The 25,824-nt window shown below is 38.6% G+C and overlaps 1 protein-coding gene across 1 annotated transcript in view; it reads right to left on the bottom strand.

Annotated features, from left to right (window-relative positions):
• The window catches only part of LOC141801354 (myelin basic protein-like), a 59,243-nt gene that overhangs the window by 21,487 nt on the left and 11,932 nt on the right, over positions 1-25,824 (bottom strand). Inside the window, exons 2-3 of the mRNA XM_074684361.1 lie at positions 18,433-18,491; positions 4,768-4,843 (exon numbers count right to left, since the gene is read on the bottom strand). Coding sequence (XP_074540462.1) covers positions 4,768-4,843; positions 18,433-18,477 — 121 coding nt within the window. The 5' untranslated portion in view covers positions 18,478-18,491. The remainder of the gene's footprint in view (positions 1-4,767; positions 4,844-18,432; positions 18,492-25,824) is intronic.

Raw genomic sequence — 25,824 nt, 5'->3', positions numbered from 1 at the left:
GGGTCTGTTTTGCTGAGCAGTGGCCTGCCCTGGATTGGACCAGGTAATGGAGCCATAATGGGCTTTTAACAGCCGCAAAGCTGATGGTGGTGTTTGCCATTTAGTGGAAAAGCAGTGCAAACAGGAAGTGCTGCACGGAGACATCCCCAGACACAGGGAAGGCTGGGATGAGTCATGACGCCTGCTGATTACCACTCTACCAAAACAGGTGCCAATAAAACACAACTTCCCTGACTGTCATAAAATTCACACTCTGCCCAATAAGTGAAAATTAATTTTATAATATTTGTTATTTGCCTCATGGTGTTTTCTCATCCTGAGCGGCCACATGCATCTCTGTGAGGAGGCTGAGCCTGGGCACTTTTCAAAGATCAGGCTGTGTAATCATTACAGCAATACGAAAAGGCTTGTCACTAATATAGTAACCTGTTGTCAGTGTCTGTCCGCCTCGTTGTCCCTGAAGACTAGAAATAATGAAACCATGTGCTGTGTGGGTTTCTTTTTTGAAGTAACACTTGTGTCGGCGGTGCATCCTCTGAGTCTGCTCCATGCTGATCAATGACAAGAGTTAACACATGGGAGATTAATTAGATGCAGGGAAATGAGCGTATCAGGTAACTGGAAGATTGATCTGACAAAGCAGGTGCAGGTGTAGCTTTTCTGCTGATAATAAAGCTTCAGTGAGGAGAGCAGATGGTGTGTGCAGTTGTTGATTTCTGGTATTTCCCTAAAGCACAAAAGAGGCGTGATTGCATGCCCAAACAAGCTGCCATGACATAAAATCAATATGGACCCACACAAATACAATCAGGCATGTACACATGCACACAGTAAAAACAAACACACTGCAGCCAGGCTGGTTAGGTCTGATGTTATATAAACACAAGTATGACAGTTGATAATACATTCAATATGCACCGTCTTTCTTTAATACAATCAAACTTGGTGATTCTCATGAACGTGGTACAAGTCTTAGTGAAAATCAAAGACTATTGTATGCACTCTTTTTTTTGTCTTGTTTCACAGATAAGGATCTTATGTCACTACTCAATTTAAAATTTCAGTACATATGCATACCTTTTAAGGTATTTGAGACATCTTTAGTGCCAGTCTTAGGAAATATATTAAGGATGCAGGATATTGGATTTTTGCCGATATCCGATATGCCGATATATCAAAACCCCTTTTGGCCGATACCGATACCGATACCGATACCGATAATCACAAGTTTGTTTGTTTTTTTCACTGTAAAGAAAGCTAAGTCTATCCTGTACTGGAATCTAAATGTTACTCTTATTGTGACGGTCTTATTTGTTTAAGAAACACATATAAAACAAGACAAAAAACATTTGATTTTACCATAAATAAGAAATGCATTATTTTTTCAAACTCAAAACATTCAGTATTGAAATAGAGAAAAATAATTTCTTTAGATCACATGAACTTTAAATGTACAATGCATTGTTAAACATAACCAAGTTGCATTTGATTATTTTAGAGCTACTGTAACAACCTGGTGACAGACACAGAGCTCTGCAGTGCAAATAAATGAAGTGCTACATTTTATTTAAGGAGCTTATTTTTCAGATGGAAAATAATAATAATCTTAACTGAATAGCACCTTATGGGCTGTGCATATCGGCAGAAATTTTCATATCTGCCTATACCGATAAACGTGTTTTTTAAGCTTTTATCAGCCGATACCGATATTGGGCCGATAATATCGTGCATCCCTAAAATATATTCATTACCGAAACACATTTTTTATTGTAAATACTGACCAAATATATATATTTTTTTTAACAGCAAGCACTTCAATATGCTCAAAGGTATTAGGTATTACCTAAACTTTGTGTCATTAACATGTATACATACTGTAAAACAAATAGTTACCTCATCACCGTAACATTAAAATATTTTTTCACCTCAGTTTTCTTCAAAACTGAATTTTAAAAATTTGTATCTGGAAAAAATTTGAAACACTATAAAAGGACGACAAACTTTATCAAGACACTAAAACATTAGGAGTAATTTGGGCATATTATTTAAATTAATCATCAATTATTTTGAATAACGGTAATGAAAATAGTATATCGGTAATGTTTATCAATGTTTCGGTAATGAACTCTGGAACTCTTTCGAGTGTTAACTAAATCATGCAAAAAAACCCCAAAAAAATAAAAAAAACAAAAAAAAACATCTAAAGCTTGCATTACTTTATGGCCTGGCACTAATCTCAGTGTGCGTTTGCACAGAAAAAATTAGACAAGCTGTTTGAAAAATCTTTCTTCTGATGTGGACATGTTCACCAAAGAGGGGCACCACAACTAGGGATGGGTACCTATCACATTTGAAACGATATGGTACCGATGCCCGGTACCTGGCAATCTGTATCGGTACCCAACGGTACCAAGTTTAGGTACTTTTTTGTGTTTGTGTGGTAAAAAATATCAATTTGTTTAATAATTAAATATTTAAAAAAAATTAATTTAACAAATTTATTCTGCAACATATAACTTGCAATGCTGTGTTCATGTCCAGCATGGAAAATCACCTACTCTTCCACTCCCTCACAGTTACAAGGATGCATTTAGGTACCTAAACATGGTACCTTTTGGTTTTACATGAATCGATACCCACAACTTTTCCTGAAATGAAGATCAATTCAATAATATCAGATGCATTAAAAGTAATGTTTCAATGGTACATCATCACATAGCCTTATATTCCAAAACACCTGGGCCCACACTGCCGTGGTAGAGTTTACCTGCTCTAGCGCTGCTCTATAAAACTTCTACACACACCATGATCTATCACTTCAAAATTGATTAATGGTAGAATAATAACATAAACTTTTGGGGTGGGATTTATATTTTCTGCTGAAGTATTTGAAACTTTATAGTCCACACATACATGCTCCTAATACCCAGAATGAGAGCTGAATGTTATTCTCAGGAGTTTCAGCAGGCAGAGCTGAACACAGCAGACCAAATCTATATTTAACACCAATATATAGATTCCTCTGTTCAGCACAGACAGATCAAACAAGCCAGTAGCCAATGACGTAATCTGACATAAAAAAGTACTCATTTCTCTGTAAGGAGAGCATACACCATGGATGAATGTTGCAATAATCACCTTCAACTACTGGCTTCGGTGTGTGGTGGTTCAATGATATTGATTTATTAACAGGGGATGCGGATGCAGGTGATTAGAGAGAAGATTGGGGAATGGATTATGCCATGCTCATGTTTTTGTTTTTATAATTATTTTTGCATTTGCTTTAATTATAAAATCCATTTTCAGTCTTTATTATAATCAAATTCAAATTATTGTCTTAGGCAGCATTTTATTGTCCAAATGGTCACAAACAAATTTACATTTTCTTCTTACTCTAGCATCCATCACACTGGACAGTTTGGTGTAATTCTTTAGTTTTTTGAGTTTGATGTTCTTTGATTTTTGGCATTAACTGCACAGTTTTAAGTATTGTCAAACCTTTGACATTTTAAAAACCAGCTGTGGCTGTCTGAGACTGTGCAAATATCCAAATCCTTCCTCTCTAACTCTTCACCTCAGCTCACCCTGAGTACGATCCACACTGACTGAGAGAAAAACAAGGACAAAAAAACAACAACACTTGTTTTCAATGTCCTGCTTCTTAAAGGTTCAGCTTTTTCCAATACAAAAGTGTTCAGTGTTGAGGATTATTTACAATTCAAAATCAACACCCGGTGTGTTAGCTTAACTTTTTGGTACACCACCAACTTTTAACACACTTTATGTCAAGCTTTGTTGGTCTCTGGGCATTTGGCCACAGCACATATGTATTTTTCACCCTGGTAGCTGCTGGAGGACTCCTCCAAGAAACTAATGCTTTTATTCTTAAGAACAACATAACATCAAATGCTGTACAATGCACATCATATGATGCGGATAGTGGTTAATGGGAAAACTGCAAACTAAGGGCACTATTTATACTTAATTTCTCTTTGCTTAAGTTGCATATTAAAATCTTTCACCCATGAAGTATTTAGAAGTTCGCCTGCAGTGCAGGATTTAACAATTTTGCAGCAGTGATTATCTTCAAGGCTCAAGATTTAGCTCATCTACTGAAACCACAACTCTTTAATCCAGACACCTCCTTTGGTTGAGAATTGAACTCTGCCCTCATCTGCTGAGCTGTAGTATTACAAAGCCCCAGTCCTCACACACACGTCACTGTGAATAATATTGAAGGAAAACTTGCGGATAAGAAAGTTGAGGTTGCATGAAATACGAAACAGATATTTAATCTTTATGAGGAATGGTTGTCTCCCACAAACCAGTAAGTTTCATCCATCTTTGGTAATTGCTGACTAGTCCCCATCCAAACTTCTCAGTCCAGCAAATGTCACACCAGGGGATCAGCAGCTCCTGTGCCCATTAGCCTGACACAACTTTTAATTGATACCACATAACTTTTATATGGAGTAAAGTTAGAAAACAGTAGTTAGAGACTGTGTCAGTGCAGACTTCAAGCTGTTATTCCAGCTTCATTTGAGGCATTAGTTACATATTTTACTGCGTTTAACTGTGTTTATGGTCACAAAAGGTCAAAGCAAGAACTGCTAAAGGCTGCATCATCTGATGTTTCCCTTTTGTGGACAGAACATATTTAGTTGCGCCTCCAGTTTTGTTTGCTGTTCTTCATTTATAGCAGGAAGGCCTGAGACATCTGTGCTTTTATTTTCTTAATATGCAATGTTCGATTCAATCTGTGCTTACCAAAGACTTCATCTTGTGGTTCAGGGTCTGCTGCTGCTGCTGTTGTCTGCTCGGCTTTGGGTTCAGGTGATGCAGCCTGTAATGGGAACACAGAAACAGGTTGGAGAGGTGAGTTGCTGGGGTGCCATGGCAACAGAGCAAAGAAAGAAACCAACAGAGAGGGAGACAGTAAGAGGGGGAGATGAAGAGATAGAAAGATAGGTGCGCTCGTTTAGGCTTTTGGACTTTGTAATTACAGCAGAATTATGCTTGGATTCATTCATTTGACTCTCAGAAAGACGGTGCTGCATTCATGCTGAAAGGAGCCTTCTTTGCTGCCAGCTCTTAAATCTTAATGTTTTATTGTCTGCACATTTATCTGGATTTACAGGATTTATTATTATATGTCAGCAAGAACATTTGAAACCTGCTGCTGTATTTTCAAGTAGTACATGCTTAATGTGCAAAAATATTGTCTACTTCTACTACTTAGGGGGACTGTAAATGCTCCTTTACATATTTTCTAAACATTAATTTCATATTTTCTGACCTTACAAAAGTTGCCTTGTTCTGCACTATCTCAAAAATGAATAAACTGTTAAATGTTTTAGTTCTTTCCTATAACTTTCAGCAGAACAAAATGTTTTGCGAAGCTTGTACTGCTTTTTTTGTATGTGTGAAAATGCACTTGGAAGATTTATGTTTTGATTATAACTGCTCCTGTCCCAACAGCTCAACAGATAGCACTGTGCCAAAATGGGACAGGAAGTGATCAAAGAATCAGTACATGTTTTATGGGTTAATTTATATTCTGTAAGTCTTTAAACCTTTTTTTAACAGTTATTCTGTGTTCTGAGATTTCCAGAATGAAGATTTTGAAAGAGAAAATTAAAACCAGCTCATAGCTGCTGCCGGTGCGACTGTGTGTGTGTGTGTGAGTGTGACTATTTTTTTTTCATCTGTGGAGATGAGAGCTGTGAATGTGTCCTTCGGGAACTGATTTCATAACTCTCTGACACAGAAATGTTGTGATTTAAACGGAATAGTTTCAGGGAGGACAAATTTGTTTTAAATCAAACTTTTGCCGCTGCAATGGGAAAATGTCCTAAAACTCTCTCAACCCAAGATTAAGCTCAGTCTTAACTAATTTGCTGTCACTGAGGTCTATAGATGCCAATTTGATTACAACAGTTTACTGTGTCTGTAGAAGTAAAAATTATGTTTTTCAGCAGGGAGAGGTGGGGTCTGGTATGGCTTGTCAATCAATACCAGGCTTGTAAACTACTGTAGGTGAGAGTGGTGCACTCTTTGGATGAGAGATCTGCATGGATATGAGGAGAAGATGTGAGATGACAGAGGCATAGCAAGACGCAGCAAGTCCCAGAGAGTTTTTTTTATTTCTCATCCCTGTTTGTCAAAATTACGTCACTGGCACATGGCCAGAAGTCATCAGCAGGTCAGATCCAGAGGAAATGTGAGGTTTTGAACTGGGAAAAGTTAACCTTGCAGGTGAAAAACTTTGTAATTCAATATGACACAAGACATACTCTCTATGAAATGGAAGTGCTGAAGTTTTGGGAAGGCCAGGTGAGTTAAACATGCTAACTAACTACTATGGAAGTATTTTGTCATGGGTGGGATTCCTGCAGGAACATGTGATTCTTCTGTGATCTTGTGATCAACAACGGACCTGTGGTCAAGTCGTAGCCCTATATGAGTGTGTTTATCCTTGATCCTATCCTTTGGCCAATACATCAACGAAAAGCAGTCAATTTGTACTTTCTGCAGTTATTTTCAGAAGGCAAAAAAACTCAGTAGTCGTGGATTTATCATGTATTAACTTAATCGAGGTAAAACAGCCAAATTTATTGTGATATTGATTTGAGGTCAGCCCAGCCCTGCTTACCTGTCACTCAGCCCATATATGACCAAGTCTTGCTCCTTTCTTTCTAAATAGAAGCTGGATTCTGTTTTCTAATCTAAGAGCCTCTAAATTCATATAACATCTGCATTGCTTACTCGGAGCTTCTCGGAGATTTAACTTCACCCCTAATAACAATAAAAACTTTTCTCCACAGTTTCCCCTGTCATGCAGGTTTTTCACAAATAAAGACCCAGCGCAGAGATTCAGACCTCATTATGTGCCCACAGAATGATCACACAGAGAAGTGCAACTGTGACACAGGCGTGTGAGCTGGGAATGGGTCGGCTGAGTGTGGTGAGAATGTACTACGATGCAAATCCCACAGAGTCCACTGGAGTGACATGAATTTAATATTCTCTCTGCAAACACAAATCTGGACACTAATTATGTAAGTTTGGTTTAATAAAATGCCCTCCAGACTCAGTTAATGGGTTATATTCATATCTTTGTACAGCATGTTAATGATTTCAGAGTCACAGCAGAGAAAGATGGTGATAGCTATCTTAGCAATGAGCCAAGGCTGGACTCACGCCATGACTTTCAATGTGGTTTATTCTTTAGATAGTGACTTATATACACTGATGAATCCAAGAGATTTTTGAGGGTGTTTTATAATAGACACTGAAAACCTTTTTTTCTGACGGTAAGTGAAAAGGTATGCCATTTAAAACACTTTTGTTGACTTTTTTTTACTTTATCTGTGATAAAAGGAATGTCACATACTTCCAAAAGACCCCAAAACCCTGAAACCTTTGATGCAAAGTGTCACAACATGTGATGTATTTTTCTCTTCTTCTTAGAACTCCAATGCTGAGGTATGAACTTTATGTAGAAGTGAAAAACTGAAGTTCTTTGAGAGTCTCCAAAAACCCACACAGTCTCACCAACACCGATGTTACGATGGGCTTCACAGTGAAATAATTCACATTATACAGCCAGAAAAAAAGGCTAGTTTCCCTTTTTCAGCTAGGAGATGTATATTGAACTGAAGGCACTGTGGGTTTAACTGACAGCCAGGTGTATCTTAGCTGATTTGCAGGAGGTCAACCTCACCTCTCTGCCTGTTTGACCTGAAGTAGGAGTGAGTCAGCTTTCCTATTATGGTGTTCATCGTCACCCTTTAGGAATCAGTATCAGCAAGACTCCATCCATGTTTTATACTGCGTACAAAGTTTTTCAGCACAGAGCTGTGAAACTTTTTTAGTCAAGCTTTAATATTTTGAAGGGAACAGAAATATTGATCCAACTTTGAACCTTGTTTTAGTGGTTTTAAGCTGAGAAGTACAGAGTGAAAATGTTGGCGACTGCAAACACATTTATCAGGAAAACACATTTTTCTTGTATTTATATAAAATTATCAACAACCCTGCAAAAATCAACCACATATGTAACATCTGAACCACAGAGAGAGTAGGATAAAAAATAGGAAATGGCAACAACAAAGAGGAAAAAGAACGCTAGAACAGAGAGGACATTCTGCTGCCCGGTTACATCAGAGAGCAGTCATGAGGAGAGGTCAGAAACAAATCGACAAGCACAATAAAAGAGATGTATGGAACAGAAGGTCAGAGAAAAACTTGCTTAAAATGCTGCTTGAACCCATCACAAAGTGCCCTAACATCCTGCTAATGCGCAGATTGAAAAGCAACAGCACATTTAAAGTGCCCAATTCTCTGCTCTAGATTTAGCTCCTGCTTTAATTACACTTTGTGCTTAATTTTTTTCTAAAGCAGAGAACATTTTACCCCAACTGACAGCTCCCATTCTTCCTTCATTTTTACAGCCTGGCACATTCAGGTTCAAATTTCCAATCATAAAGCAATCCCACCTTGGTTGGGTTCAGTCCACACACACCCACCGGCAAAGACCCAGCTGTGTTTTCTCTCACTCCAATGTTGGGCTTTCTATTTGTATAGAATAGCAACATGAAAAACGAATCCACATTCCAGGAACTAAGCTTCCAGTGACTTGTTTGCTATTCAGTGAGTGTGTTTGGATGCTGAGGCAACTTACAGACTTCATGTGCAGAAATGTGTGACTAAATATTTTTTTCAAATTAGAAAAAGAACTATGATTAAACCAACAGATTGCAAAAGAAATCAAATATCATTCTGCCTCGATTTTTGCTTTGCTGATTTTACAAAAATCACTTCATAGAAATATTTGTCCCAAACATACAACACATTCCTGAGTACCCTGAAGGACTCATGTAACAGGGAGGGAAGATTGAGGGCTTCATGTTCATGAACCCAGTGTCAGCCACAGATGCCCTTAAAGCAAGGGTCTTCTGCTGTGTTGTTTGCATGCTAAGTGCATGTTTGTAAAAAGAAACAGACCTTTGTGAAAATGTTAAGAGACCAAAGAAATTGTGGCCAATTACATCTCATCTCTAAAAGGGATCCTGGAGATCCTTTAAAAAGCCGACATTCATCTACATTTTTAAGTAAACAAGTAACAATAAAAGGACCACTTCACATGCTCATACTTTGGCACTCAATATTTGCTGTTTTCTTTCACTGATGATTTTTTTTTTTGGTGATTTCAGTTACATTAATGGAAGGACAGGACAGTACCTAAGATATAAATGGAAGACAGAGAGCTTTAGGCCCTGTTTACAACGTTTCATCCAAAAACGCTGAAACACAGTGAATCAAATCTGCGTCTACCCAGATCACTGAGGGAGTGAAAACGTTGTAGTAAGCATGCCAGGCCTGTAGTTGGCGCTATAACTGTCTTGTCCAGAAGTGGCTTTTGGTGGATCTCCTCTGAAGTAGATATGGGACGATCATCTGGTGTATTGATGAACGCTAAGAGCAGAAGTGGAGTAACAGATGCACATTTTGTTGAAAGACAGTCTGCAGATTCAGTAGATTGAGCAAGCTAAAATGCCTTTCCTGTATAAACACAAGGGTGAAACACAACAATACTTTTGCATTTCACCCTAAAACTGTTGTCATGTAAACAGCCTCTAAAATTGAGAGTGGGGATCAATGAACTGATGTCAGCAGAAAAAAAAGAGCGTTAAAATTTTCTTTGTTCAAGACAACTTTTTGCTGGAATCAATGTGGCAAATTAAGGTATTTATCCATACAATTACATAGCGCACTTGTTCGAAACATGGCAACAAGCCAACGGTGAAAGTTTATACCATACGTCAGTAGCCGGCTATATGTTGCACTACTAGCAGCCCGGTGCTACATCATATCCATGGGCTAACGAGACTATAAGAAAACTTTGTCACTTCGCACAGTAGTTTAGTAGCCATCCATATGTAGACTTTTTCAAGATCACTCTGAAACTCCTCTCAGCTCCTTAAAGGACAGGTCAGCTTTGACTTGTGATGTATGGATGTCACGACAGTTCATACATTTGTGACAACAGCTCATTACGTGACAAATGACAGCTGCCATCTCACACCCACAAGACTAAAGCAGTACACAAAGGTCTCAAGGTAACTTTTCTATACCTGCTGGTGTAGCCTAGAAACTGTTCAGTAATCGTTTGAGTGATACAACTGATGTGTCCTTGGTCTCTGTTGTGAATGTAAAGCAGTCCGATCCAAGAGACTCAAGCAGCAGGAGCACTAAAGAACAACCCTCTCAACAGTTCACTGCAATTAGCACTGACATGACAATTAAGCCTACAGACTCTAGTACACCTTTAAAAATACCCCACTCTGTAATGACCCTCTCTATTAACACTCTGGGTGTTGGGAAGGAAAGAAATAGATGCGGACAGTTTGTCTCTATGAGCCAGAGCAACAGCTTGACGGCACCCTGCAGCTGCTGTCAGTAAGGCTTCACACCCACTCATTACTGATGGCTTATCAAATATAGCTCTCATTGAGCATGAAGTCGGTGCTGGAGACAGTGAAGCATCACCTGACCCTGTGAGAACGTAAAGCTGATCAGGACATTAGGTCATTCAACAATTTACTGCCAATTATAACTGTTTTCATCCTGCTATTCTCTGTCCTCATACGCTGACCTTTGACCTCCTAATGGCCATTTAACTCTGAATTATGTAACAGTCCTTCATATAGACACTACAGTCCTTCCTATAAACATCTTTATAAAGAGATCAGTGCTTCAAACATACAAAACCCTGGCATTCAAATCTCAGAATGATGCTCAAACCATTCACTGGATGGATTATGTTTCATAACAGCAATGTCCTCTTTCATATATATATATATATATATATATATATATATATATATATATATATATATATATATATATATATATATATATATATATATATATATATTTCTCAACAAGCTCACACAAACCACAGCTGCCAGAGTCCTGACACGTACCAAAAAATCAGAACACATCACTCTGCTCAATAACACTTCATTAGGTCCTCCTTCAGCGCAAAATCACTTTCACATCCCATTATTGGTCCATAAAGCTCTCAATGGCTCAGCTCAGAGTGCACTTCTGACCTGCTCACTGACACTAAAACACATTTCAGCCAAATGAGGTCCAGGTCATGTAGCCGTACCTAGATTGATATGAAGTCAGTGGCCTGTGAACCTTTTCTCTGGAACAAACTGGCTGTTGACCGGAGGGCCATCATAACTACTTTCAGAGTCAAGCACAAACGCTGTCCTGTGAATAGTGACTTTTTCTCTCTCCTTGTATCCTAGAGTTGTTGGTTATACAACAACAATTGTTGAAACAATTTATTCTTGTTCTCTATGTTCTTTTGCTCAACATAAAACAAATGGAGCTTTTAACAGATTGCACTCATCAAATAAATTTGCTTTCACTCCATATTCTCTCCCATAATTGTAGCTGCCCGAAAATTGTGTCATTTCCGCACCCACATGATAATAAGGGACAGAATTGGCTTTAACGTTTGCCCAGCATTGCCTGCAGTTAAATGTTGAAGGAAATGTGTCATGCTGATGCTCTTGAGATGAAAAAAGAAACTGTTTTTCTTATTTATGAGCGTGGGGACACATACAGTGGGGAAGGTCTGAATGGATGTGATCTTCACATGTTGAACTTTTAAATTTTTTATTATTATTATTATGGCATTTTAACCTTACAATAACCACAAACAAAGCAAAACAAACTTATTATAGCTTTAACTAGAGCACACTGTCAACAAGTGTTGCTGTTAGAAGTCACATAAAATAACCACAAGCCTGTCTGTTGATCTTGCCCACTGTGTGTATTTTTGTCATGGTAGCACTTAAAACTGAAGCTAGCATAAGCATTCCTGCATTTATCATAGGCTGGAAATAGTTAGCACTTCTCCGGCTAGCTTGCATTGTTCAGAGTAGCATTAAATTTTCCTATTAGTAAAAAAAAACAAATGATTAAATGAATAAAAGTATAATCACTTTCAAAAAATTAGATACTGGGAGATTTTTTGACCAATTAGCTTAAAAAGCTAGCTAGCTAACTGCTGACAATCATTTCAGCAGCATGCCTGTCCATTCATCGGGACATCACACCATCAGGTGAAGGCTGTTTTTGTCGACCACATGGTACTTGCATTCTGTTATCTCAATGTGGGGTTTTCCCGCCCTTTGTACTCCTTGATGGTACCGTGTAGTGTGTGCATACCTGAGTGTGTTTATGATGCTCCTTCTGTGTGTTTAGGAACGGTGCTAAGTCTAAGATGATAGGGCTGAGAATAAGGAGACATCAAAGCGAATTTGTAGCTTTGCTTTAGTTGTAGATCTAGTTTAGCAGAGGGTACAAGATATTCCACGTTATCCAAGCCTTTAAAGATGCCTGGCTGTCAGTCTTCAAACACTGCCTTAAATGTTGCTGCCTGAGCCCCACTTCACCCTCTGGTTTGGTACCAAGGCCCTTGACGAGGTTGACTGTGCAAAAGATGCTATTTGTTGGAGTGTGAGAGGGAAGAAGAGTGCAGCCATTTGAACATCTTTCAGGGTTTGGCTGATATGAGGCTTTCAAGAAATCCAACTTCCTGCCCCTCTCTGCAGTTTGGTGATAGCTGGTGCTTTAGTGTCTCATCCTGTCTACATCTCAGAGATAGAAGGGAAATGTAGCTTTTATCATACCTCAGACATGGTGAACTCTGCAGATTTACTTTCACAGGACAGTTTCATGCTCCTATACAGTGGATGTGAAAATATATCTCCCAAACTAAAACTTTATTTTTTTTCATCAAAAATAGGTCAGAGTTCAGCCAAGCAATGGTATTCTCAAGCAAAAGCACAATAAGAAAGTACAAAGTTGTGGAGAGCTGGGGTGGGAAAGTAAGTTATGATTGAAGTCTCACACAGAGAAACAAGAACAATCCTGCTGAGCTGGTCACAACACATACTGCACTCTAATTGGCTGGATTTGATAGTTCATGAAGGCTGAGGTCTACAGGCTGAGCCTCAAGCTCCCTCATCTGGAGACTTCAGTCGTTGTGGTCTTGTTGTAGAACTGTATCACAAAGATGCTTTTCAAAGTACAAGTGGTGAAGTGTCTTCAGAGAGAAGTTGCACTTTCTCCTCTTGAAAATATATATTCCTCCTCCCAGGGTTACATGAAAGGATGAATATCACAACAGCATGAGATACTTTAGCTTTTAAGTGCCTCTCCTGGTTTCTATTCATAGCCCTAGATGTTCGGATGTTCTGCAAAGCCTTTTTTATAAAGTTTTCAAAAAGAGATCATAATTTTTTTTTTTAAAGCAACCAGGTTTGTAGGTTAAGTGTCAGTAGAATTTGTGTTGAAACAGGGAACAACAGTCTGTTCTTACTGTTACTGAAACATGCTAATGTCTGTTGTATAAATCAGTTGATAAACTGAAAATCAGCTCTTAGCCCAGTTACGTATCTTTGATCCCATTATTTGTTTTTAAAAGAGAATAAAAAGAGAGTACAGCTTGGCTGAAAAAGTAACACTTCTCTTGGTCTATCTCTAGCATTACCAGACTACCGTGAAGGGTGACACTTTAAACCCTCAAAAATGTGGAATTTGACATTCATCCTGGATGTGTCAGATGTTAATTATTAAAAATACAAAAGCAAAAGCAGTTTCAGGATAAACTGGTGCATAAAAATACTCCAATATAAATAATGGGGTGGGACCTTCAACTGTTGTGACTTTACAGAGTGTAAAAAAAATCACCTCCAGATTTTACTGCAGAGACACTGGTTAGAATATTTGGACCATAAATGTAGCTCCAAGCACCTCTGACACCAAAATTCTGCCTCATGCTCACAAATCTAACATTTTTATGCAGGATCCACAAACAAAGATTAACTTGTGCCATATTTGCATTTTTGGAACATGTGAGCACACTGAGCCTGTTCCTACTTAAGAAACAACACCACATTTAGGAGCAGGGCCAGGACTGTCATACAGCAAATCCAAGCTGGATCTGAGGCTGTAAAATATCAGGTTTGAACATTTCTGACCACTGACTGCGAAGTGTTTTTGTCAGAGCAGCTGTTTATGGAAGGTAAGGGTACATTTCAACCTTTCTGGAATGATGAGGGACTGGGAGAAGGATCACGACTCACACAACAGCATCTAAACACAACCGGTCTTACTCTGTCACGCTCTGTTCCTGCTTCACTGTCACTATGGCAACTGGCTGTTTGGTAAGACCTTTAAATTGACTTTCATGTCACAATGATCAAGCCCAAAGAAAGGGGGGAACAAACAGTCGACCTGGAGAGATATACAAAGTAATTATAAAAGCCAGATAAACAATGCAACTTTTGGTGCGACTTGGTGCGCTGACACGTCTCCTGGCAGCTTCATACCCTACAAATTAATCCAGCTCTCTCTTTCCTGCTCCTCTCTCCTGAGTGTGCTTCACAAGCAAAGGAAACAAATCATCTGCAGGCTGAGCTATCAGCCTCCCTGCTGGTTTAGTCTCCCCTCATCCCCAGCACGTCGCAGGATCACTCCACCCATTACAGGCACCGCAGGCAGGAAGCAGCTTTTTCACGGCTGCTACAGCCTCACATGCTGACACCAAAGGGTGCTTTTATCTTTCATATTTCTGCTTTCTCTTCATTTACACCTCCCTGTTCACACTCTGTGGTTAGTACAGTTCATAACAAGCTAGGAAACTCTTCATCACATACAGTCAAGCTCTAACTGGCCCCTGTATAAACTCAGTGTGGCTTTTAAAAGCTGTGACATTTTTTTTTTTAGTAAAGTTCAGGTTAATTACACAAAGTCATCGAATTACACCACTGCCCCAGTTTAAGCCTGCTCCTCCTCTACATTACAGGAGCACAGTCTGGTTTGTAATTTCTGCACTCAGAGCAGAAAGAGTTGTCAGAAGCCTCTTTCACATATCTTTGTAATTACAAGACTATCAGAGGCAGACGCTCTCTGCCATGTAGAAGCCCTGGAGCATCCCGCTTCCCAGTAAATTAAGGTAATTAAAATAGCCCATTGTGGGGTGCTTGATGACTTCCCTGTTATAAAAAGGCAGAAAATTACACTTAATTTGCCACAAGATCTTTAGACTTTTTTAATATCTAATTGTATTTCATGCTCATTATATTGTACTAGAGCAAAAGAGCTACAATTGGCGAGAATGTCCATCCTTCACAAGATGATCTAAATCTGAATCTTAAAACAAAGGCTATAGCCCCGTTTCCACCAAGCAGTACAGTTTAGATCAGTATGGTTTGGTACAGGTTGGCTAGGTTAAGCTTGGTCCTGTTTGCGGTGGATGCCAACAGCCGCATCAGTAACATAATAGTGTGAGATAGCAGCGCGACACAGCGCTACTATATCCAAGAACACAACAGTTATCAAAGAGCAACAATGGAAGACAACCAGCATTTCGTCCTATTTGTGACTGGCATGTGGCCCTTTGATACAAAGTGCAATCAAGCTTTGTTTCAGAGAAGACTGTGTGCTGCCAGGAGAAGTAAAGCCACCGTCGCACGATAAGTGACGATTCTTTTGACCAATCAACAGTCTGCAGTGTTGTAGCTCCACCTTCCAAGATTGGATCTGTTTAGTCTGGCACCCCTACGAAAAGGGTCCCAAAAACTGGGACAGCTTTTCTTGGTTATTTGAGTCTCAGGATTTGTCAGTGGAAATGCTCTGAAATGCCAAGACGAAACAAACTGTACCGCTTGAAGATTCCATTTGGGGGAGTTATCCACCATCTTAACCGCTTTTCTCACTGTCTAGTCACGGAGGGCTGGAGCCTGACCCAGCTGTCATTGTGCACAAGGTGGGGTACACTCTGGACAGGTCACCAGTCTATCACAAGACCAACATGAGGAGACAACCATTCACACAAACACTCACGCCTTGGGGCAATTTAGAGTGACCACTCAACATGACAAGCTGCTTCCAGACTGACTGAGCGCAAAACAATCAAATCCAATCTGATGCAGATCATTTAAAAAGTATTTTTGTTCTTGTAGAACTGAGACATAAAAGGTAATGGAGAAGAATAACAATGTTTCATTTCATAATCCAGTAACATAACCTTGTGCATATTATCTTTCAGAGATAAGGCTGAAAAACCTTTCATTGCCATTGTGAATGAAGCAAGCAAATCAAATCCTACGCTTCTTTGACACTGTGGCCGTGATGAATTGGATAATTTGTTGTTAATGGCACAAAAACTGAGCTCTTATTGTTGTTTGTGTCACTTCAAGGGCTTTGCAAAGCCTATGATACAATTTAAGATAAAGCCATAAACTGCCTCAAGAGACACAAGTTCAAGCAAATGTTATTTTAAAAGTAGATCATTTTGCAGGGCTCATTGTGCTGCATTGAAATCAGGGAACATGTATTTTTGTCTTTAAGTCACAATGAGGAGACCAAAAGTATATATCTGACAGGAAAAGCCAGAGGTGGAACCAGAGTTTTTTAACATGGGTTACCCAACTGCAGCACTGAAATGTAACGTAGCAAATGCACACGAACATGTGCTAATGAATAGCTTTTGTTGACATTTCTCTCTCTGCTAATAGATCAATAGATGGATGGATGGATGGATGGAAGGAAAGATAGATAGATAATCAGATGGAATCTGATAATTACTATTTAGAAGCAAGTATATGTGTAGATTTTACAGTGAACAGTTTTATTTTGGCATGGCTACACTGGTTGTAATGCTGATACAGGCTGAAAAAGCTGCAGACAGTGAATAAATCACCCAGTCCAACAGACTGTCTAAGATGTCCCTATACCATGTTTATAGACATACTGCACCTCACCTCTCCATTTCAAGGGCATGCACAGCTGATACACTATGCGTTGTAGCAATTTTCCATTTACAAATGGGTATCCAAGAGCTATATTTCTCCAGCCTTACACCTGACTGCCACCAGCTCTGAATCTACTTAGTTGCTGTTTCGCTCTATCCTCCATTGTCTACCAACACCCACCAAATGCGTTGTGTAAGGGTCTTTAATGTCTTTAACGACCTCTAACCTTTTGACTCCAGGTCATTTGTTGTTGTAGGTAAGGACAAACCAAGATAATTTAATACCGTTTAGGTGCCTATCCCAAACCGACTAAATCTGCTCTAGACTGGCTTATGTGTGCTGCTCTGGCATTTGGCAAAAATTGTCATGCATATCAGCTCTGAGGGCTCAAACCTCATCATCCAGGATGTAATGGAGCGGAGACAGTGGAAGTTTAAAGTGACAAGAATGAAAATCCTATACTCTGGTGCCATGACACAGTGAAGATGGGATGGCCCAGCGGGGATTTGATGGAACCTGACCTCAGTAAGGTGTCTAGAAAAGTGCTTCACATCCAGACCTTTTTAATGCAAAAAATATGTTCACATTTCTATAAATCTACTCATAGTATCCTTATGTTATCGTGGGGCTTTTTTTATTATCTCTTCTGCTTACTTGCTGCTAGAATGAAGTCCTGGAAAAATAAGAAATCAGTGCAAGAGCCAACATAATGTCCTGCTGTCTGAGACTTTAATCCAGTTTGCTGACTGAACAGGGGTATTTGATGTGAGAGCACTGAGGCATCAACAATAACATGTCATCTCTACTTAGGAGAAGTGTAAAAGAAGAATGTGCAGCTTTGGATGGAGTTACAAACTGGTGGGTATTATGATTTCATGATATGAGGATGGACATTTATCAACACTATAACAGGAGCTGTGATTGCCGTATATATATATATATATATATATATATATATATATATATATATATATATATATATATATATATATATATATATATATATATATATATATATATATATATATATATATATATATGGGCTGCTAACAGTTGCAGAGATTATATGGGTCAGATGAATAGCCTACAGTTAATGTATACCCCAATCTTTTTAAAAAGCAGAGCATTAAATGAATATAAATATTTTTCATTTGTATTTCATTGTAAATGACCTGTATTGACCTATAAAAACCAACTTTAAAAGATCATCCACTCAGCTTAGGCTTCGCCTCCTCATTCCTCCTCCACTCTGCAGAAACCTCCTCATAAAGTGATGGAATACAGCATTATTCACATATTACAGCTCAACACATCTGACAGATGTGTACACATTATAGTTGTCATCCGTAGAATGGAGGTGAAGAAGAGGAAAGACCAGCAGTCTTTGACACATCAGCTCAGTCAAAGTAACAAATCAGTACAGGAGATAAAGTCTGGCAGCTCGTCCTGCTGATAAAGGCCAGTTTTCACTTTGATAAGGTTCAAAGTCTCCAACACATGCTTCACTCTCCCATGTACAAACACAAACTCACTTTCCGTTTGTTTTTATTCAGTATGATCAGCTGTGTGTAGCAGTGTGACGTCTTACCTTGCTGTCAGTGGGTGACTCCCTCTTTACTAGATGCGCGCCCATGCTGCTGACAGAGACTGTAAGAGAAGCAGAGCACGAGTTAACACCAGACCAGACTGGAGGTTACACAGCACACAGTCACAAACGCTCGAGGTTCCCTTTGATTTTGAGTACTAAAGAAAGTACTAAAGCATTACTTTTAGATTTCTGGGTGTTTTACTGTTGAAAAGGAAGTTGTAAATGGACTCTTTTCACTTCAGGGTCTCTTTCTTTAGATGACACATTTACACTTTTAATTTTTTACTTTGCTTTCTACCTGTTCTTATCGTCTTGAGTTTAATTGAATTTCTTGTGATCACTGTCTTCTATCTCTTTTTACTCTTTTAGTGTCCTACCCTTCTCTTTTTGTTCTTATGAGAAGCACTTTGGGCTGAAAATTATACTCAGTTTCGTGTATTCTGACATCAATATAAAGTTGACAAGGAAAATGTTCTGGATTTGACTTGGAGTATTAACATCTATTTTTATTTGTTGTTCAATATTTCTTTACAGAAGATATATTAACCACACAAAATGAAACAGATTGAACTAATAAACTCATTTCATAGAACGAACAGTCCAGGGATGATCTTGTAAGCTTTTTGTGGACCGGTCTTGGGCTGTGAAAAGTTATATGGTAACCATAGAAACACACACATGTGCCTCTAAAATAAAGTACAGGATTTTGTAACACTAAGAGAAAAGCATCTATTTCTGAGCTCTGCACACTATCACAGCAGAACTAAAAGAAAACAAAGTGATTGATGTTAAACAAACATCAGACATGAGCCAAAAGCTTTATGTCAACATGGAAAAACAAACCAAGCTCTGCTGTGATCTTTGATTTAAGAAACTCATGTTTTTCATATCTTAAACTTGAGGTCACATGCAGTTTTAACACACTCTATTTTTCTTTAATAGTTTCTAATTATTTGACATCACTGCCTTGATAGTGTTGTTTTTCTTGCTTATCCACTTTGGTTGATAAAGTTACACAAAAGGAAAAAGAAAAGCAGTTTCCACAACTTTTTGCTGACTGGTTTGGTCTGCACTGGATTTTTCAGGAAGAAAAGATAAAGAAAAATTAGGCTCAGGATTTGTCTTCCTGAGTCCTTCCTGTACATGTGCTGTCCTCTCCCAAGCTTGTTTCACAAGAAACTCTGCACAGTTGGCCTGTTATGCCAAGAGGTAACACAGCATGCCAGTCTTTTTTAGTTACTTCATTAGTGTCATCCTTTAATTTGAAACACTTCTCCACAGCTGATGACGCTCCTCATTGTCTAACTCTGCATACCATTGTTCTTCATCATTATCAGCTGCTGTGCCATCTGAATAAAGGTGCTGTATCTCCAAAAGAAAGACAAAATTTTGTTCTGTCTGTAATTTTTTGGGAGCTATTATTAATTGCACATTAAATACAGTGCTTGTTGTCAACAACGTGACACTTCACAGGCATCACATGACACCTGATGGTGTCCCTGCAGAGTAGGGCTGAACGATTTTGGAAAATTATCTAACTGCAATTTTTTTGGACCAATATTGCAATTGTGATTTAGCATGTGATTTCTTTTGGGGAGGGATGTTTATCTTCTACATCATTCATGAAAAAACGTTCTATAGTATATGCAACACGACAAAGGATATTGTTAACATATGTACAAGTCTTTCCGTCAGGCTCGGCCCACACGTTATGATGAAATGAGATGAATTGATGCATGAATCGATAAGAATAATATATCTTGATTTAACTATTACAATCACAGCAGAATATCGACTGATTGATTTAACTTCAAGCCTTGAAGACGTGTAATATAGTTATCATTAATTACCTTAAATAAAATCAGAGAAAGGAACAAAGCTCTCCAGAATAACATGCCTGGTATGACCATTGACAGTGGCAGACTGGGACTGAAAAACAGCCCTGGACTTTAACTCGGCCCAGCCCATAACAACAAGACTGCTCTATCTAGGGGTATTTGATGTTTTACTAACACTGGCAGCAGGATGCACAGCCAACAACAGAAGCAGAAGAGCAATTGCACTGATGTTTTTCATGATGTGTTTCACTAGTTTTCACTTATTGGTGAACTCTCTGCAATTGATTTTCAGAAAATAAACTGTTAGGTCAGCATTAATCAACTGGTTTGGAAAGTAAATTAATCCAGCAGCATCATGTCCATAGAAGTTGGTGGTAAAGGCTAAGTTTGGTGCCTAGGTGTAATCTGCCAGGGTACACAGTCAGAAGAAGAGGCCACAGACTATTTCCATTTCAACACAGCTTAAAAATCAGCTTTTATACCTCAGCTCATTGAGTCCACATCTTCAAGTTTCTTGAGCCGAATAATAGCCCATTTTGTAATTTATTTTTTATTTTTTTATGTATAAATGTGAAGCAAGGTATATACTGAGAGGCAACTCTATTCTTAGAAGCCTTCACTATCATGGAGTGAATATGTTTGTTTGAATGGGTGACTATTGACATGTAGCAAAAGGCACTTTGAGAGGTCCAAGGTCTACACTTAAAGAAGCACAGCTACTGTGTTCTGGGTCACTTTTACAATGCCTTTCCTTTTGACAAAGAATGACTCAGGCTCAGGGAAACTGCAGGCTCATAGATGTACTGCCAAAAGGACCAACATGACTAAAGAGCGAACCGCCTGGAGGGAAGAAGAATATAGTGAAGAAAGCTGAGTTCTGTTCATCTGGAGGAAGTGAGAAATGTCTGTAAAATATGGAGAGGCCTCAGCTCAAGACTCAGCCTACACAAGACCAACCAAGATTTCATACAGAGCAAGACGTTCTAGCCGAAACAAGTATTTGTGTTAAATATTGTATGAATCTAAGCCAGCATCCACTCAAAGACAAAAACCTCTCCTCTGAGGGACCAGTTTTCTTTACTTTTTACGAATACAGTATGCATTTTTAGCTTTCAAAAGCTTTTGCAGCCATCATAAAAGGCTTTCATCTCTTTTTGGTACATTCAATTATTCTTCCCATAGCATTTTTTTTTTTTTTTTGTAGAACAACAAATTGGCAACTTTTTGTAATGTTGCCAGTCAAAAACCGTGTTTTCTACCACCCTGCAGTTCACAATCCAACAAGATACCTGCGCAGGGTTTTACATTATATTTAAACACAAAAGCATAAAGGCAGGACATTCTGCAATGAAAAGCCAAGAATGCAGAAAAGATGATTCACAATTCAAGAATGTAGTATGTGTCACTGTAATTACACTTAAAAGCACAAGTCTGTAATGGCTATTTCTCGCAGGTCAGGGGTTCAAAAGCATGTTAATGAAGCCTTTGAACAACAAGATGGAAAACATCAATACATCACAAGCACATACTGTGCTTCTGTGTTTGTTTAGAAACATGATTTAACACCTTATTTTCCCTCAACATCAGTCAAATTAATTGAATGTAACATTAGAGCATTTCCTGAGCCTACAGTGAAAACAGATTTCCAGTCAATAGGGAGGGCTGTTTCATGCCTATTATTCTCCGAACAGGGAGCACAGAGGGAGAAAGTGTGATTAAAATGCAATCAGCTTGAAAAACTGAAGAATCTATGTGACAACAGTATGGCTCATGGTTGACAGCTCCAAACCCACAGGGACAAAATGTACATACAAGAACTTTATAAGTCTATCAGAACGATGTCTACCAGCAGCACTCCAAAAACTCCTCATACAAGAGTCAGTGACTACATTACGCTACGTGTTAATCAGAATATGCTCCTCAGTGTGCTACTTGAAGGATTTTTTTTTTTACTTCCGCACATGTTCAATACGATGATAACGCAAAAGACCTTACATTTTAGGGATGAGATGCATTAAGGGAGAGTGTTCTGGTCACACTTTGATGAAGAAAGGATACAAATATTACCCTGTATAGCACAAAAGCAAGCATCTTGGACTATTTGATGGAAATGTACAGTGTGTGAAAAAGGACGTCTTCATGATGCTACTACTACTTCTGCTACAGTTTGATCTGAATATTCTGATAAACGTAAAGTAGAGTATTCCGGTAGCTCAGCACTCTGAGAAGCATTTTTCTGAATATGCCTTAACCAGAATATGGACTTTAATGGGAATATGGTGCACATGTAAACATAGCCACTGTCTGAAAATCTGATTGAAACACGATGTGCTAGTGCTTCAATGGTAATAGACTCATACTTTTATAGTGCTGCTCTGACCACTCAAGACACAAATGTAAAGAGAAGAGTGCTAACATTTTTAAAATAATAAATGTAAAATATCAGAAGTCAACATCTTGGCTACGTAAGGGAAAGCAGTCATGGTCACAGCTAGCTATCAGTCACTTTCTAGGACTGTTAGCTAGCATTGGCTAACTCTATTTCTAGCTAATGTTAATGCCATAACATTTTCCCTTTAGCTTTTGAGCTTTCTAAAAGGCTGTCTATTAGCTCCAAGGTAGCTAGGTAAAGTCTTTACTGTAACCTAGATAGCATGAGTCTTTGGGCCGGATCAGTTTTAAAGCTTCCTGATCCATGGGCTAAACTGACTTGCGGTCTGGTCCGAAAGATGCTAAAACATGTAAAACAGCCTTTCAATTTGTGAGTGCAAAACGGTTGTGGCCTGCACATGTAATACAGACCTCAACTGAAAGAGTCTAAAGCTGAGGTTAAATGACAATGTGTGTGTGACAAACCGGCTTTGGCCTAAATATGTTATACAGATCTTGAGCCCGTAAATTGAAGCAAGTAGTAGCTCTGTTGGTTGATAAGCTAGCTAGCTAGAACTTTCTCCTTGGTCAGTTATTCTATAGCTCAGATTACGCTTATGCAGAGCTCCAGAGTGATGCCAATTAGGCCCAAATTTGCGAGTTAAAACTTAACAAGGTCGCAGCAGTGCGTAGCCAAGTACAATCTTTACTAACTGTTTGTGTACAGTTAGAAGCTATGCAGCTCTCAGGTGGTTCGCAGAAAAGTTTCCATACAAAACAGTTTGGCAGGAAAACTAGCTTATTAAGAGCATTTTTAGTTCATCAAAAATGAGAAATTTTTCCCTGGGATGTGATTGATAAACAAAAGTGAGTTATTGTCTAGCTGCTACTTGTACTACCTAGATATCTAGACGTCCATGCTAACGCCTTGTTGCTAACAAATGAACCTGCTGCATCTATTTCTTGGATTGTACTTCCCCAGACATCTGTTCCACTAGAGCTGCTGTTTTTAGCAGCTGGACTCACTCCAACTGGGTCAGTTTATTATCTCAGCGTCCTTTAAGGTGACTTTAAGGAAGCTGAGATCAGTTTAGTTCAGCTCTCTTTGAAGTGTTTCATGTTCACCTGCTTGCAACAGCTTCAGCTTTACAACGCAAAATTCATATTTTAAGCTGTCTGTTGTTTTCTACATTAGCCATGCAGTTCCAGTTACATTTAACACATTCTTCTGTGAAGAGTTGAATAACACAGCATATGAGTTAGAGGAAATTCAATGAAGCAAAACAGCAGAAAAGTAAGCTAAAAAATGCTAAATGGTACGTTTCAGTTAAACCAAAAGTGTTTATTGGGTTCATCCTGTTATATACCAGTTTGTTTTCCTGATGATTAATACTAATATAACCTATATTTTACCACCACCAGGTATGACGTTTAAGTGTCTTTACAGTGCAATGTTTCTGGTTGACCGTGTGTGATTACTCATATGGTCGACTCTTGGTAATGCAAGACAGCACTGTCTGATGGTACTTCAGTCTGACAGAGAGCAGATCACTGTCCTTATTGTTCAACATTTCTTTACCTTATTTTGGTGAAATAGTGATTTCATCATCAAAATCTCCAAACCATTTCCTCCCTTATGCAGCCCTTATTCTAAATTGTACTTTTGAGTTATAACTTGTTTCTACCATTTTCCAAAGTTTCACATATCAAGATTTTTGTAGTCACATAAAGCACTCATCCATCAAACACTCATTTAACCAAAGTCATCTCATTCTCCGATTAAACACAAATTTTATGATTCAGGTTGATGCACCTTGAATAACCTTGGTCTTTTATAAGTTTGAATAGGGCACAGAAGTAAACAGACCTAACTCATAATGCTTCCATAAACTACATGAATCCAATATTTTTACACAAATAAAAATAAAGCACAATAAACTTGCTCAAAGCCACTCAAAGAGTAGACAATAAAAAAACACATCCTCAAAGCACTGGTATATTTTTGTGCTGTGTCAACAGGGAAGTGTCCTTTTTTTCTAGCATATTTCAGCATTACTACTGTATGCATGCTAGGCTAGACTGCAGATATGGGTCACAATTTAAAGCAAGAAACTGAATAATCTTTCCTTGCAAATAGAATTTTAGGTTCTTAAAATTGATTTGGAACAAAGAACTTCACAACCTCTTAACAATAATGGGCTCTTCAGTGACTGGATAGAAAGGGTTAAACCATATTTGAGGATAATGGTGATGGAGCTAAAGCAGTCACGCAAAGCACATGCAGCTGCAAAAATCTGCTAAAAGCCCCAGCTTATTAAATCACATCTTGCCCCTGGTTATGAATATGGTTTAGCATGTTCACTAAGGACTTCTGTGTTTTGGTCAGACATGGCAGGGATTCTGTGGGACTGAACGCGTATCCTGCCAACCAGTTTCACTCTCAATGTTACACAATCATTACTGAGATCCTGCAAGGACTTGCAAGAAAAGCCTGTTGCATAACAGCGCGTGAGAGAGTCAGAAATCAGGGGGGGCTGCAATTATAACTCAGCTGCAGTCCTTTTCAAGAAGCACTTGCTTGTTTTTCAGGTCTTTACCCTCACACATCGCCCTGTAATTAGAGAAAAGAAATATAAAAACATGCAGAAAGAGAGAAAAATCAATCACTCCTCTAGAGTCAAACCAGTATAAATTGCAGCTAATTGCGAAATATATCACAGTGCATCTCCTAAAACATTTCTGTTTGCCTTTAGATAAATCACTCAGATGGGGAAAAAAGGCTCTTATCATTGTAGGCTGAGCAGAGGCCAGCACCTGGAAGAATCCATTACCGCTCAGCCAAGTCTGCAGCACATATGAGCAATTATCTGTGTGTCTGAGCTGTCCATTATCCGAGGCTATTTCAAATCCATATCCTTGCTAGCCCCTAATGGTTTTACATGGCCTCAAGAAGAACTATGAAAAGAGTCATTAGCTTGAAAAAATATCCGTCTGCTGAAACTCAAGCAAGGCTTCTTTCATATACCATCTCTTCCCTGGCACACTGGTTAACTTTACCACAGTTTCTTTGTTTCTGTGACTATTAGAGGTATCAGTATCACACCACAATGTTGGCACAGGGTTACAAGCCCTTCTATTCTTTGAAAAAAAGGAATATATGATAGCAGGGTTGTTGAATAGAACA

Source organism: Halichoeres trimaculatus, unplaced genomic scaffold (genome assembly GCF_033239565.1).
Source record: "Halichoeres trimaculatus isolate MK-OKI-2021-1 unplaced genomic scaffold, fHalTri1.1 fHalTri1_scaffold_12, whole genome shotgun sequence".
Lineage (NCBI taxonomy): Eukaryota > Metazoa > Chordata > Actinopteri > Labriformes > Labridae > Halichoeres > Halichoeres trimaculatus.
Note: the sequence above shows the minus strand (reverse complement) of the source record. Positions and strands in the feature narration are given on the sequence as shown.